The following is a 16,273-nucleotide window of genomic DNA, read 5'->3' on the forward strand; positions in this document are numbered from 1 at the left end:
GATATAAGCATCTGAATGCAGAGTTTCAAAGAATATCAAGGAGAGATAAGAAAGCCTTCTTCAGCGATCAATGCAAAGAAATAGAGGAAAACAACAGATTGGGAAAGACTAGAGATCTCTTTAAGGAAATTAGAGATGCCAAGGGAACATTTCATGCAAAGATGGGCTTGATAAAGGACAGAATGGTATGGACTTAACAGAAGCAGAAGATATTAAGAAGTGGCAAGAATACACAGAAGAACTATACAAAAAAGATCTTCATGACCCAAATAATCATGATGGTGTGATCACTCACCTAGAGCCAGACATCCTGGAATGTGAAGTCAAGTGGGTCTTAGGAAGCATCACTATGAACAAAGCTAGTGGAGGCGATAGAATTCCAGTTGAGCTATTTCAAATCCTGGAGGATGATGCTGTGAAAGTGCTGCACTCAATATGCCAGCAAATTTGGAAAACTCAGCAGTGGCCACAGGACTGGAAAAGGTCAGTTTTCATTCCAATCCCAAAGAAAAGCAATGCCAAAGAATGCTCAAACTACTTCACAATTGCTCTCATCTCACACATTAGTAAAGTAATGCTCAAAATTCTCCAAGCCAGGCTTCAGCAATATGTGAACCATGAACTTCCACATGTTCAAGCTGGTTTGAGAAAAGGCAGAGAAACCAGAGATCAAATTGCCAACATCTGCTGGATCATCAAAAAAGCAAGAGAGTTCCAGAAAAACATCTATTTCTGCTTTATTGACTATGCCAAAGCCTTTGACTGCATAGATCACAATAAACTGTGGAAAATTCTGAAAGAGATGGGAATACCAAGCCACCTGACCTGCCTCTTGAGAAACCTATATGCAGGAAGGTTTCAGGAAGCAACAGTTAGAACTGGACATGGAAGAACAGACTGGTTCCAAATAGGAAAAGGAGTACGTCAAGGCTGTATATTGTCACCCTGCTTATTTAACTTCTATGTGGAGTACATCATGAGAAATGCTGGGCTGGAAGAAGCACAAGCTGGAATCAAGATTGCCAGGAGAAATCCTAATAACCTCAGATATGTAGATGGCAGAAAGTGAGGAAGAATTAAAGAGACTCTTGATGAAAGTGAAAGAAGAGAGTGAAAAAGTTGGCTTAAAGCTCAACATTCAGAAAACGAAGATCATGGCATCTGGTCCCATCACTTCATGGGAAATAGATGGGGAAACGGTGGAAACAGTGTCAGACTTTATTTTGTGGGCTCCAAAATCACTGCAGATGGTGACTGCAGCCATGAAATTAAAAGACACTTACTACTTGGAAGGAAAGTTATGACCAACCTAGACAGCATATTGAAAAGCAGAGACATTACTTTGCCAACAAAGGTCTGTCTAGTCAAGGTTATGGTTTTTCCAGTGGTCATGTATGGATGTGAAAGTTGGACTGGAAGAAAGCTGAACACTGAAGAACTGATGCTTTTGAACTGTGGTGTTGGAGAAGACGCTTGAGAGACCCTTGGACTGCAAGGAGATCCAACCAGTCCATTCTAAAGGAGGTCAGTCCTGGGTGTTCTTTGGAAGGAATGATACTAAAGCTGAAACTCCAATGCTTTGGCTACCTTATGTGAAGAGTTGACTCATTGGAAAAAATTGATGCTGGAAGGGATAGGGGGCAGGAGGAGAAGAGGACGACAGAGGATGCTGGATGGCATCACCGACTCAATGGACATGAGTTTGAGTGAACTTCTGGAGTTGGTGATGGACAGGGAGGCCTGGTGTGCTGCAGTTCATGGGGTCTCAACGAGTCGGACAAGACTGAGCGACTAAACTGAACTGAGCGTAGGACATGCAACCTCAGAAAGCAACCATGAGGGACAAAGAACCAGGAATTAGAAGACTGAGTTCTAGGGCAGAATCTGAATCATTATTGTGCATCACATCATTCTCTCTTTGATCTGGTTTCTTCATTTACAAAGTAAGAGTAATGATCCCTATTTCTCACAGTTGTTACTGGGATTAAACAAAATGGTATACATGAAAGCTCTTTGGGAGCCAGAAACACTCTAGAATCAGAGACATGACTAATCTAGGTGCATGGATTGCAGCCAGTTTCTGGGCAACATGAAACGTACTATGGGTGATTTCTCCCTACCATAGGCTGATTTTGAGAACCTGAGTAAATCACCACCTTGCTATGCTCTGGTTTTCTGACCTCTAGTATGTGAGCATAAGTCTTGCCCCCAAAAGGTTCTTCCATGTTTCCATGAGTCTCTTCCCAGAGGAAAGTAGTGAAACCTGGAATAGATAAAAACTATCTGACTCAACTGACTTTTGGAAAAATATATTTATTTCCAATCCTAACTACTGAATGCCATGCTGTCTGCTTTTTTTTTTTTTATTGTTGTTGTTGATAAAAAACAGCTCTTATATTTGTTTCTGAAAGGATGACATCACTTGCAAATTTTAAGATACAGATAAACTAAATAGAACTGTGCAAATTCTAAAAGGGAGGTTGGAAATTTCAAGAATGCAAAGTTATATGATTCACATATAACCATTTTTCCTTTTACTTCCAGCTTCATAGCTTCCCTCAGCTCCAGGCTTCTATCCACTATTTGGACAAGTTTGTATCCCAATTTAATCACTTGGCCTCTTACTTCAAATAACAGAAATAATTTTTCCACTTTATTGTAAACAGTTTTGGGGCAACATTAAGCATCGTAAGATAGGCTGGGAAAGGCTAGCTCCAAGACGCCAGCAGAAGGGGGAGCAGAAGTCTATTTTCTCTAGGGCTTTTACTATGGCAGAGTGAGGGAAGATGGAAACGTTACTGTTGGCAGAATGGGGAGAAAACATGATCTTTGAATTCTGGCCACTCTCTAGTGGATTAAGGAAAAGACAGAGAGACAGATGTGTGAACACTTCTATAATTACAAGCTCTGGTATGTACTGGGAGGAAAGGTTTACAAGGCTAGCTGGTGTACAAGGAGTGGAGGTGGGGCTGACCTAGTTCTTCTGCCTTTGTTCACACAGCCTGGGAGGCCTGGAGAACTCCTCTGAGAAGAGAACTTTCCAGCTGAGATCTGAGCAGGAAGGAAAAAGCTAGGCATTGTGAGGGGGTGTGGGGAGGAGGGGGCCAAGAGATTTCCAAGCAGAGAGAACTATTTGTGCAAAGACCTTGGGCAGGAAGAGGCTTTGCATATTAGAGGAAGTGAAAGCATGTCTGCTGGGTTAAGGTCAAAATTAGTGAGACTAGAGTGAGAGATGATGCTGAAAGGCAGACCAAGGTCAGACTGCACACAATCTTGTATCCTGAGAAAGCTATTTCAGAAGATGAGGCAAAAGAATGGATGGTGGTGGAGGTGGAAATGTAGACAAGTGGGCACATGCAAGACATATTTCAAAAGAGGTATAGTAGAGGAGAGTTGTGATGGACTGGATAAAAGAAGGGGGCAGGAGGTGCCAGGTGCTGTCCTGGTTCTGACTCACCAAAGACAGGACTTTCTTTCTCACGGTGATCTGAAGTTCTGAACCGCTGGGCTTCATTGCTCTTTTTTTCAGCGTGATAACTGGAGAGCTGGCTGCTCAGGAACACATCATAATCTTGTCTCTGTTCTTTAAAACAGAAGCTCATATTTGGAGAATGAAGAGGCAGAGGAGAAAATGAGCAGGCAGAGACCAGGTGGGAGATGGAATTGGAGGAAGAGAGTCTCCCAGAAGGAGGCAGGGAAGACAGGGAGATTGGAGGAGTGGATTCAGGGACCATGACAGGAGGAAAGAGAGGTTGCGGATGGGGACAGTGAGATGAAAGGATCTTGGGATATTAAAGCTTGAAAATTTTTAGCCAACCCAGTCCAGTCCTGTCAATGTAGAACTGAGACAATTAGGGCTTATGTGAATATTTTATTTGTTTATTTGGCCATGTGCATTGGATCCTACTTGCAGCACATTGGGTCTTGTGATGTGGGATCTTTCATTGCAGTGCAAGGATTCTCTAGTTGTGTCTTGTGGGCTCCCGAGCTCGTGTGATTCATTCAGCAGTTGTGGCATGAGGGCTTGTCCCCCTGAGGTAGGGGATAGATGACCTCCCCCTACCTGCCAGGGTAAAGTGATTGGAGATTCATTCCTTGTGAATTGAAACTCCAAGAAAGAATAGCAGGTGTTTTGCCGAAAGTTTTCACTTTCGTCTAAGGTTCAAAGAATTTGTTAACAAAATCAGCCACTCTTTATATACAAATAAGTAATACAAATATTTATCAGAGAATTATCTAGCTCACTTTCAATATACTAAATTAAGAGAAAACAGAAACAGTAGAGGATACATCACCAAATTGGGTTTTGACCAACATCCAGACTCAAACAGTGCTGGGAAGTCCCATGACACAGCACATCTGGAGTCCCAGTTGGGAAAAGGTCCCAGGCAAAGAGTCCCCTCCATGGGTGAGACTTCAAAGACTGCAGCTCAGGACTCCTGTTTATAATCCCAGGACGCAAACTGATATCATCATCAATCTGTAAGCAAATTGCAGCTCTGATTTGATGTTAATGCTGTTTGTTTCATCATGTAAAACTTGGAATTGTTGTTAAGCCTGGGGCTTGATTGGCCAGGTCCCCTCCAGGGGCTCATAATCTCAAGATTACTCCCCCATTTTATCTATGGTGCTGCAAGACTTGCACTCACAGCAGGCAGTCACTTCCAGTCACTTCCAGACACACCTAGTGAGGGCAGTGTCCAGGCAGGTTAGAAGCAAGGTCACAAGCCTGTTCTGCTTTGTCTCTGAAGCCTAACAGTTCAGTTCAGTTCCATTTAGTCACTCAGATGTGTCTGACTCTTTGCAACCCCAAGGACTGCAGCATGCCAGGCCTCCCTGTCCATCACCAGCTCCTGGAATTTACTCAAACTTATGTCCATTGAGTCGGTGATGCCATCCAGCCATCTGATCCTCTGTTGTCCCCTTCTCCTCCTGCCCCCAATCCCTCCCAGCATCAGAGTCTTTTGCAATGAGTCAGTTCTTTGCATCAGATGGCCAAAGTATTGGAGTTTCAGCTTCAGCATCAGTCCTTCCAATGAATATTCAGGACTGATTTCCCTTAGGATGGACGGGTTGGATCTCCCTGCAGTCCAAGGGACTCTCAAGAGTCTTCTCCAACACCACAGTTCTAAAGCATCAATTCTTCTGTGCTCAGTTTTCTTTATAGTCCAACTCTCACGTCCATACATGACCACTGGAAAAACGATAGCTTTGATTAGATGGACCTTTGTTGGCAAAGTAATGTCTCTGCTTTTTAATATGCTGTCTAGGTTGGTCATAGATTTTCTTCCTAGCAGCAAGTGTCTTTTAATTTCATGGCTGCAGTCACCATCTGCAATGATTTTGGAGCCTCCCAAAATAAAATCTGTCACTGTTTCCCTTGTTTCCCTATCTATTTGCCATGAAGTGATGGGACCAGATATTGTGATCTTAATTTTCTGAATGTTGAAGCCAACTTTTCACTCTCCTCTTTCACTTTCATCAAAAGGCTCTTCAGTTCTTCTTCACTTTCTGTCATAAGTGTGGTGTCATCTGCATATCTGACGTTATTGATATTTCTCTCAGCAATCTTGATTCCAGCTTGTGCTTCATCCAGTCCAGCATTTCTCATGATGTACTCTGCATTTAAGTTAAATAAACTTATATTTAACTTATACAGCCTAACTAAGACAATTTATTTAAGTTCCCTAGGTATTTGGCAAGCCTAGAGGGACCACGAAGAAGGCAATGGCACCCCACTCCAGTACTCTTGCCTGGGAAACGCCACGGACGGAGGAGCCTGGTGGGCTGCAGTCCATGGGGTCGCTAAGAGTTGGACACAACTGAGTGACTTCACTTTCACTTCACACTTTCATGCATTGGAGAAGGAAATGGCAACCCCTCCAGTGTGCCTGGAGAATCCCAGGGATGGGGGAGCCTGGTGGGCTACCGTCTATGGGGTCGCACAGAGTCGGACACGACTGAAACGATTTAGCAGCAGCAGCAGCAGCAGCAACAGTAGGACAATTAAGAGAGGATGCTGGGCCCTGTCCAGAACATATAGTTCTCAAAGTTAGGGGACCTCCCAGACCATACATGTGTAGAAAAGGCTCCTTGGAGGCCAAAGGAGAGTTATGTCAAGGGTTGTTCTACCCAGATGCCTTTTCAGTAAAATCCATCTTGGCTAAGAGATGCATGCTCACTCATGGGAGGATCTTGAAATATACCAAATACGGACTGTGAAACAGGCTAATTAAAATGATTGGCCAAAGGAAAAGTGGAAGAAATGCCCTTTATTATAAAAGTTATTCAAACTGCCAGGAGGGTGAGACTTAGTGACTCTCTCCTTGAGTCCTATTCTCCCTGTTGTACTGTCCTTTTTTCCTCTCAATAAATACCGTACTTGCTTCACTACATTTTTTCTTTGTGGAAATTCTTTTCTGCAAAGCTGAAGGCCAGGGCCCTTGTCACTGATCACTGGTCTACTAGCTAGGATCTGGTGTTCTCACCGCTGCAACCCAACCTCAGTCTCTGGTTGGGAATCCAAGCCCTTTGGGAGCTGTTGCAGGCTGAGATCACCCTGACCGGGGATCCAACCAACATCCCCTGCATTGCAAGGTGGATTCTTGACCACTGGACCCCCAGAGACGTCCCTTATTATTTTATCATTAACATGATGTTTGCACTCCTAGACATTTTGGAAAACAAAAAATGTAAAACAAATTAAATCTTCCATAATCCCTTTCTAGAGACATCCATTGCTTGCCTCCCACTCAAAAACTTTGTTTTAAAAAACATGGTAGACGTTATACCATAGATACAACTTTATGTCCTGTTTTAAAAACAGGAAAGTTTTTCCTGTAAAGTTTTTTCCACATACTGTCTGTAACTCTACGTTGGAAAAAGAGATTTAGACAAGCCGGTTGTTAGAAACGTGATTCTTAATGAGTGGCTGTGACCGCGGCTCTTTGCAGCTCAGATACCTAACAAGAGGGACCATCTAGCAGATGAAACAGGGATCCCTGGACTGAGGGGGTTGGAATAAGTCCCGGGAGAGTCAGAATGGGCGTTCTGCCTGCCTCCAGGCTTAAGAATTGGCTAGCAACAGGGTCAAGTTCAGGCTTTGGGGAGCCCCGGAAACCCGGGGTGTGTGGGCGGTCTTTGGGGAAGGACTGAGGAGGTGGGGGGTGGGGCGGAGATTCGAGGTCCGAGAGCAGAGCTAGGAAGTGGGGTGCTGGCTGTTTCTGTTCTTCTGGGGGCTTCCGCAGATTTGGCGGAGTTTTGAGAATGAGTGGAACTGGGCTGAGGGCAGAGAGAGGGAGCCGAGCAGGGAAAGGGGACGACGCTCGCGGTGGGCGGGCGGAGACTGATGCACCTCGAAAAGCCGGGAGCTTGATCCATCAGCCCGAGAACCTGCTACTCCCTGCCTTCAGCTGCTTGGCCCCTGGAGACCGAGCTCGATTCAGAGCGAGCAGACATCACCCTTTCTTCCCAAACCTAACTGTTTGTTTCTTTCTTTTTTCCTTCCTTCTCCCTTCTGTGCTCTCCCTCCCGTGCCCCCGGCTCCTCCGATCTGTATTCTCTCCAGCCCCGCACATGTCTTTCCCCTTCCAGTTCCTCCAGATCTCCTCGTTCTCCAACCGCAGCTGGACGCGCACAGACGGCCTCGCGTGGCTGGGGGAGCTGCAGCCCTATACTTGGCGCAATGAATCGAACACCATCGGCTTCCTGAAGCCTTGGTCTCGGGGCACATTCAGCGACCAGCAGTGGGAGCAGCTGCAGCATACACTTCTGGTTTATCGCAGCAGCTTCACCAGGGACATCTGGGAATTCGTCGAAAAGCTGCACGTCGAATGTGAGCTGAGGGATGGGATCGTGGACAGCTGCCCAGGGGGAGACAGTGGATGCTGAAGCCCAACCGGGAGGTTCTGGCCCCACGTGATTGTCTCCTCTCTCCCTTTTGAGTCCCACTTCTGCCTGAGAGGTCCCAGCTTGAGTCCTCAAAATACCCCTTGTTCATCCCGCTGCAGGTCACCCATTCTCATTTACATGAACTTTGGGGTCCCCAGTATAACGCTCACACCAATTTCTTCAACTCCTTTCAGTCTTCTAAGCTCTTCATAGATGTCTTTCCATTCCTCTCCTCAGATCCACTTGAGATCCAGATAGCTACAGGATGTGAGTTACTCCCGAGGAACATCTCAGAAAGCTTCTTACGCGCAGCATTTCAAGGAAAGGATGTCCTGAGTTTCCAAGGAATGTCTTGGGTGTCAGCCCCAGATGCCCCGCCTTTTATCCAGGAGGTCTGCAAGAGGCTCAATCAGGACCAAGGGACCAAGGAAACAGTGCACTGGCTCCTCCATGACATCTGGCCCGAGTTGGTCAGAGGCCTCTTGCAGACCGGGAAGTCTGAGTTGGAGAAGCAAGGTCAGCCTGCCTTCGTCACCACCTGCCCTCCACTCCACTTTGGGGCTCCATCTAGGGTTTTCATTCCAGGGTTCACATCCCTTTAAGCATCACGGGAAGAAGAGGGGATGGATAAGGTGTGAGGGTATTTAAACACGCCACAGACATTAACTAGGTACCTTTTGGGTTCCATGAATTGAATTAAATAAACCCTGGGGGTCAGTCAGGATCTGTGCTTGAGAAGGGAGAGAAGGCAGATGAACAGTTAAAGCAGTGTCCTGCTGGCTCAGATGATAAAGGGTCTGCCCACAATGCAGGAGACCCGGGTTTGACCCCTGAGTTGTGAAGATGCCCTGGAGAAGGAAATGGCAACCCCCTCCAATATTCTTGCCTGAAAAATTCCGTGGACAGAGGAGCCTGGTGGGCTACAGTCCATGGGGTTGCAAAGAGTCAGGCATGACTGAGTGACTAACACTTAGAAACTTGCTACGTACGTTACAGCTGAACACATGGTGCTCTGGGAGTACAGAGTAGGGGCATTTACTGGAGACTGGACCAGGGAAGGGAATGGGGATTGGGGAAGGCTTTCCCGGAGAAGCTAATACAAATGGATTGAAATGGTGGGAGTTCATCTCCAGAGGACTGATGAGCCTGCTGTGAAGTCCAGAGCCTCTGATGTGGAGTCTTCACTCTAAGATGTCTCATTCTCCTATTGAATACAGTGAAGCCGGAGGCTTGGCTGTCCAGTGGCCCCAGTCCTGGGCCTGGCCGTCTGCTGCTGGTGTGCCATGTCTCAGGATTCTATCCAAAACCTGTGCGGGTGATGTGGATGAAGGGCGAGCAGGAGGAGCCTGGCACTCGGCAAGGAGACGTCATGCCCAATGTCGACTCGACTTGGTATCTGCGAGTAACCCTGGATGTGGCGGCTGGGGAGGCGGCTGGCCTGAGTTGCCAAGTGAAGCACAGCAGTCTAGGAGACCAGGACATCATCCTGTACTGGGGTGAGAAGGAACTGAGGCCCGGCTGGGGATGGGAGGTGATGGTCCTCAAGCACAGAGGGAGGGCCTAGGGAAGGGGAGGGAAATGACACACCTTGGATGGAGGAAATGAAGCCCCAGCCAGGACTGATAGTAGGAGGGGATTCTCAAAGGGGAGGAACAAAGATCTGAACTGAAACAGGATGGAGACAAGGTGTTCCCTATTTAAGAAAGAACAGACTAAAATCCCCACTGATCCAGAAATAGGTGGCAAGTACAGAACACCAGGAAGATTTGTTCCCCAGAGGACAGAACTGGGGACTTTGAAAGGCAGGGTAACAAAGATCGCTGTGGTTTGTTGAGTGCTTTCTCGGTGTGAGCTGAACACTCTGCGTACAGCAGAGGATGTATGAACAATCATCCCAGCTCTCCTTTGAGCAGGTACTATTGTTTTCATGTTACAGATGAGAAATTGAGGCGAAGCCAGGTCAGCCTGTCTGAGTCTCATCATTAGAAAGTGGAAGAGCTGGATTTAGACTCAGGTTTGGACTAGCTGTGAAACTAGTGCCTTGCTCCATGAGTACTAGCATATGCTGAAGTGAACGAATTACAGATGTCCAGACCCCAAGAAAAGATGGGGCGTCTAAAAACTTCAGAGGAATACAAGTGGGCACATTAAACAGGACAAGAAATAAGCATCTGGCATGCTCACATGTGCTTATAGTAGGAGATATATGCAGATTCCTGGACTGAGACACATCCTGTGTCCCCCACACAGATGGGAACCATGTCTCCAGGGGCTTGATTGTTGCCCTGGTACTACTGGTGTTCGTCCTTCTGTTTGTTGGAGGCTTAGTCTTCTGGTTTAGGAAGCACCGGTAAGTCTCTCCTTTCCATCTCCTCCCTACCTCAACCCCTCTGCCCAGGTTTTCTCCTCTTCCCTTTTCCTTAATGGTCTCTGTTTTCTCTCACAGCCGCTATCAAGATATCCCATGACTCTCCTCACCACACCTATCTGTCTGGACTTCAGGATCTCAGGGCTTTAGCCCTCAGAATTTGAGGATTACCTTGAAGAAGCGGAGAACAGGCAGCTCTTGTCACACATTTTGAACATTTTATCTAAGAAGTTTTAAGTATGTTTTTTTTTCTTTTAGTATACTGCAAGTGTATATGTCCAAATAGTTCCGTAAAAAACAGAAGTGCAAACTCAGATACCTCTCAGGGACAAGCAGATAAAAGCTGCAGTGTAACTGTGTGTGGTCCTTATTTGAATGATGGAATATGCAGTCAACTGGAAGATCCTTTTCCTTTCCAAGGAAGCAAGTGCAACTGTTCCTTGTGAAGTATAAAGTAAGACTTTTGCTTGGCTCTAACTCACCTTTTTTTCAAGAAAAACAGGTCTAGCATTATATGTGAACAAGCCTATGTTAGCGTGTTGATAGAAACCTTTACAATATGTGAGGTGTTGTTCAGTGGCTCAGTCGTGTCTGACTTTTTGCAACCCTATCAGTTCACTTCAGTTGCTCAGCATACCAGGCTTCCCTGTGCTTCGCCATCTTCTGGAGCTTACTCAAACTCATGTCCATTGAGTCAGTGAAGCCATCCAACTATCTCATCCTCTGTCGTCCCCTTCTCCTCCCGCCTTCAATCTTTCCTCGCATCAGGGTTTTTTCTAACAAGTCAGCCAAAATATTGGAGCTGCACCTTCAGCATCAGTCCTTCCAATGAATGTTTCTGGTTGATTTCCTTTAGGATTGACTGGTTTGATCTCTTTGCAGTTCAAGGGACTCTCAAGAGTCTCCTCCAACACCACAGTTCAAAAACATCAATTCTTTGGCACTTACCCTTCTTTATGGTCCAACTCTCACATCCATACATGACTACTGGAAAAACCATAGCTTTGACTAGGTGGACCTCTGTTGGCGAAGTAATGTCTTTACTTTTTAATATGCTGTCTAGGTTTGTCAGATATTTCTTCCAAAGAGCAAGCATCTTTTGATTTCATGGCTGCAGTAACCATCTGCAGTGATTCTGTGTGGGAACCATGTTTTACTGATTTCTCAGAAATGTCTCCTGGAATTGAACACTCATTCCCTCTTCCTTGCTTGCTCTCCGCCACCCTTAATTTAGACGTTCTGACTGACACCTCAGTGTCAGCTAGATGCTGTTCTGTACACAGAACAAACCCCCTAATCTTCAAAGACCTTTCCTTAGGACTCTTATATCATTACCTCCAGACCTCCAGGAGGAAGCCTCCTTGATCCCTGAATTCTAGTTTCTGTCTTGCTTTCCTGTGCTTAGTTAAAGATTACAAGATAAGTTACCAATAAAATATGTGCTCTGTAGGTTCTTGGGAAGTTGCTTCTCTGAACGCTCTCCCTGTGCTGTCTGTCAAAATACTGTGTGTTTGTATTATTCAGTGCGAAACCACCACAATTTTGGAACCCAAGAAAATAAAGTCTGCTGCCTTTTCCACTGTTTCCTCATCTATTTGCCATGGAATAATGGGACCGGATGCCATGCTCTTTGTTTTTTGAATACTGAGTTTTAAATCAGCTTTTCTGGGGTTGTGGGATACTCCAAATACACCTCTGCTGGATGACCCTAGGCCTCCCAGTTTGTGTGTGTGGTATAAAAAGTTTGTCCTGAATGATACATTGAGAATTTCAGAACCTTCTCTGGTAGTTCAGATGGTAAGGAGTCTTCCTACAATGCAGGAGACCTGGGTTTGATCCCTGGGTGAGGAAGATCCCCAGGAGAAAGGGATGGCAACCCACTCCAGGATTTTTGCTTGGAGAATCCCATGGATGAGACTATCCATGGAATTACACAGAGTTGGTCATGACTGAGCCACTAATGCTTTCACTTTCAGAACCTAACTTCTATTTTGAACCTGAATTTACAAAGAGAGACATTTTAAAAGAAAGGTTGTAGGAAACAGAGGTGTCTCAAGTTTTTACTTCATGTAAGTTGGTTAAAAGAGGAGAAATCATAGTGTGGGTATATAATGTAGAAAAAGCTACTTTTGGTAGTGATATTTCTCTCACGTGGCCGGTTGTTTTTTCGGAGTGGATGGAGACAGGTTCTCCCACTTATAGCTATTAAATGAGACTATACATGAGCTGGACTGAACCCATTTGGACAGGCATGAGTGCTAGTGGAGGCCCAGCTGTCTGCTCTATTCTTAGCCTCGATAAGAAAAGCAGGAAATGTAGAGGAACAGCAGCCCTTTCTGATGCAAAGAAATTTGAATCTCAAGATAAAATCCTCTGTAGCTACCAGGGAAGTAGTCACTTAGCACTCAAAGCCCTTGAACATCCAGAAAAAAAAAGACCAAGCTTGTGAAGTCTTTGCTTGAGAAAATTGAGATTTGGCATCTTCTGTGTTGGACTTGCAGATAAAACCTAGGATATGTGTGGAAATTCAGCTAGTTTCTAAATCCATGGTTTCCAAACTGGTTTCCTAACCTGTAGCCTCATCACCTGGAAAGTTGCAAATTATGTTAAGCTACCCCCTGCCAATGAGCCCTACTAAATGAGAAATCTTATGAGTGGGGCCCAGTCATCTGTGTTTTATCAAGCCCTCAGGTGATTCTGGGGGCTTCATAGGTGGTCAGTGGTAAAGAATCTGCCTGCCAATGCAGGCAGTGCAGTAGACGTGGGTTCAATCCCTGGGTGGGGAAGATCCCCTGGAGTAGGAAATGGCAACCCGCTCCAGTATGCTTGCCTAGAAAATTCACTGGACAGAAGCTCCTGGTGGGCTACAGTCCCTGGGTCACAAACAGTCATACGTGACTGAAAGACTTGGCACACACACACACACACACACACACATGCACACACACACACACACACAGTTAATTCTGATGTTCAGTTAAAGTTAGAGAATCACTGTTCGTAAGTACTGTCCATTGCTATGCAACAGATTCCTCAGAATGCTAAATGAAATGTTGGCTTGAGGTTATTTAGGGAAGGCCTCCTAGAGGGAGGGGAAATTGAAACAGGAAATAGAGATCCACTGAGGTGAACCAACAAGTGTACTGGATCAGGAGACAAGGATCTCTTTATTCACTCACTTTATTCCTGTGCCAAAAGGAGATACAATTGTCTGTTTTGATCATGCTACAGATTGAATGTCTATGTCCTGTGTCCTCTGTTGAAAACCGAATACCCAAGGTGATGGTTTTAGATGGTGAGTACTTTGGGAGGAGATTAAACCATGAGGTCTGAGCTCTCATGAATGGAATTAGTGAGTGACCTTATAAAAAAGCGTCCTTATCTATATATATATGGAGAAGGCAATGGCACCCCACTCCAGTACTCTTGCCTTGAAAATCCGATGGATGAAGGAGCCTGGTAGGCTGCAGTCCATGGGGTCGCTAAGAGTCGGATGCTACTGAGCGACTTCACTTTCACTTTTCACTTTCGTGCACTGGAGAAGGAAATGGCAACCCACTCCAGTATCTATATATAGCACATATATATAGTTCCCTATATATATTGGGAACTCTACTCAATACACTGTTGTAATATATATGGGAAAAGATCTCAAAAAGAATAATATGTATATGTATAACTAAATCACTTTTCTGTACATCAGAAACTAATGCAACATTGTAAATAAGCTATAAAAGTGAAGTTGCTCAGTCGTGTCCTACTCTTTGAGACCCCATGGACTGCAGCCTCCCAGACTCCTCTGTCCATGGGATTTTCCAGGCAAGAGTACTGGAGTGGGGTGCCATTTCCTTCTCCAGGGGATCTTCCTGACTCGGGGATTGAACCTGGGTCTCCTGCATTGCAGGCGGACGCTTTACCCTCTAAGCCACCAGGAAATCCCAAATCAGCTATACTCCAGTATAAATAATTAAAAAGGTCTTTTTCTCCTCTGCCACTTGTGAAGCAAGACACAGCTAGAATATGTGGTCTACGAACCAGGAAGTGGACTCAGTTGATCTGGTAGTTCTCAGCCTCCAGAATTGTGAGAAAATCATTTCCATTGTTTCTAAACCACCCAGTTTATGGTATTTTGTTATAGTAGCCAAGTGGACAAAGATAGATAAGCTTATAAATGCCATAGGAAGCAATGTATACAAATGTGTGGCAGTCCACAATGCTTTTAAAAATATAGCACCAGTTCACAGTTTTTGGTACCATGCTGACCTCAGGGGATGCTCTTCAGCTTAGCTTCCTTGAGCAGTGTCTAGCTTCTGAACAATCCCATTGGTCTTCTACAGTTTTCAGGCATGTGTGTTAATGTCCTTTCTGAAATCTTTTTTGGAATGCGTCAGCATGAATTTACCATAGCTCTGATTCATTTTTAAGCAACTTTGGTTTGTTTTGGAAGTAAATGTTTATTCCCCAGGAAACGTTGTCTCCTTCCTTTAAATACTCAGCTTAAAATATCTCAGAAAATCCTTCGAATTCATTTCAGAATGTTTATTCTCTTTATGGATATTGTGTTCCTTATTGAGTACTGTGCTGAAAGTCAATTTATTGACCTTTAAGTCATGCTTCATTTCATACTCTGATAATCGGTGAAATTCTTCTAATTATTTCTTCTTGAGAGTTAGCACAATGTTAAACACTTTTTCAGTAGAGCACCCTGGAGAGATAGTGTTGGAGGGAGGTGCTCGCCTGTAGGTTCCAACTTTTGCAGGTCAGGTCAGCGGAGTGGGTGAGAAGGCACCCTATGGGGTGCTGCCCCAGCCATGTGCCCAGAGCTCATGGACACTCAGTAACCTTGCAGCTTCAGCCTGGCAATTACCTTCCCATGGAAACCAGCACTCTGAAGGCTTCCTGCCCCTCCAATGCCCCATCCTCTCTTCAGATGCTCACATGGCCTATGCTATTAGGTTCATCTGCCCAGAGCTTTCTGCTGAGTTTCGCTCTCTCTTCCTGCCCTCACCTGTGGTCTGGAGAAAGGCTTTCAGCTTGTCTGGTTACTGCAGACCAGCTATGCCCTGAACAAACCTATGAATTCTTTTGTTACCCAAGAGGCTAAACTGCACCTTCTTTGTCAGCATTATATTAAGGTAATAAAATCAACAAACAGTTGAATAGAGGAGTAGAATAGAAAGGTAAGAAATAGATCTCAGTTTATATTGAAATATATGAGTTTTATTTTATATCACTGGAAAAAATAATGAGCGGGCTGGCTTCTCATCTACAAAAAATAATATTGGAACTCTCCTTCATAAAATAAATATAAGTAATTCCAGATGTAGTAAAGACTGAGGTTTTGAAGATTTTTTAAAACCAAAATATGGATTCGAAATTGTAAAATATACACATGTTACAAAATAAAAGTTTGTATGGCAGTAGATGACATAAATCAATTTTAGGTTGGGGGAATGTCTAAACTGCAAAATACAAGTAATGTTAGCTAACATAAATACTGAGAAAAATATAAATTTATGAGAAAACGTGTAACACTCAAGCAACAAATTGGCAAAGACTGAATAGATAAATCATAAAGAGCAAATCTAAAATGGCTAGTAAACATAAGAAAAGATAATCATCCTTATTAATAGTCACAGAAAAGGAAATTAAAGCAAAAATGAAATATCCATTCTATCATAGCAGACTGACAACAATGAAGGAGAGTACCACATATATGATTTTTAAAAGCAGCCTTTTGGGAAGCTATTTGATAAAATCTCTTCACATAAAAAATTTGCAGACTTCTCAATTCAGAAATGCTACTCTTGAGACTGTATTTTATTAAAATAAGAGCATCAGAATGTGAGGCTGTATGTTCAAGAATGATTGTTGCTGCTCTTCCATAGGCATGTAGGCGTATACGCATTTTGTTTTGGCAAAAAACAGAAGCAAACGTTAACTAGGATTAGGTGTACTTGGTTAAAGCATAAACAACTCAAATAAAGGGAGCCGAAAAAAAGTAAAAGTTTATTT

General features: G+C 44.3%; 1 protein-coding gene across 2 annotated transcripts; it reads left to right on the forward strand.

Moving 5' to 3' along the window:
• The first annotated feature begins 7,181 nt into the window (after positions 1 to 7,181).
• LOC147376757 (antigen-presenting glycoprotein CD1d-like) lies at positions 7,182 to 11,835 on the forward strand. Of its 2 annotated transcripts, XM_086393510.1 has the most exons (6): positions 7,182 to 7,482; positions 7,594 to 7,834; positions 8,128 to 8,406; positions 9,108 to 9,386; positions 10,141 to 10,240; positions 10,337 to 11,835. In XM_086393510.1, the coding sequence occupies exons 1-6, from the start codon at positions 7,267 to 7,269 to the stop codon at positions 10,356 to 10,358; spliced, it is 1,137 nt and encodes a 378-aa protein (XP_086249636.1). In that variant the 5' UTR covers positions 7,182 to 7,266; the 3' UTR covers positions 10,359 to 11,835. The 2 variants fall into 2 exon arrangements, with proteins under 2 accessions (XP_086249636.1, XP_086249635.1); XM_086393509.1 differs by having other exon boundaries at positions 7,182 to 7,834.
• The last annotated feature ends 4,438 nt before the right edge of the window (positions 11,836 to 16,273 follow it).

This window comes from Bos grunniens, chromosome 3, assembly GCF_055505025.1.
Source record: "Bos grunniens cultivar Pamir isolate PY7600 chromosome 3, Bosgru_T2T1.0, whole genome shotgun sequence".
Taxonomy (NCBI): Eukaryota; Metazoa; Chordata; class Mammalia; order Artiodactyla; family Bovidae; genus Bos; species Bos grunniens.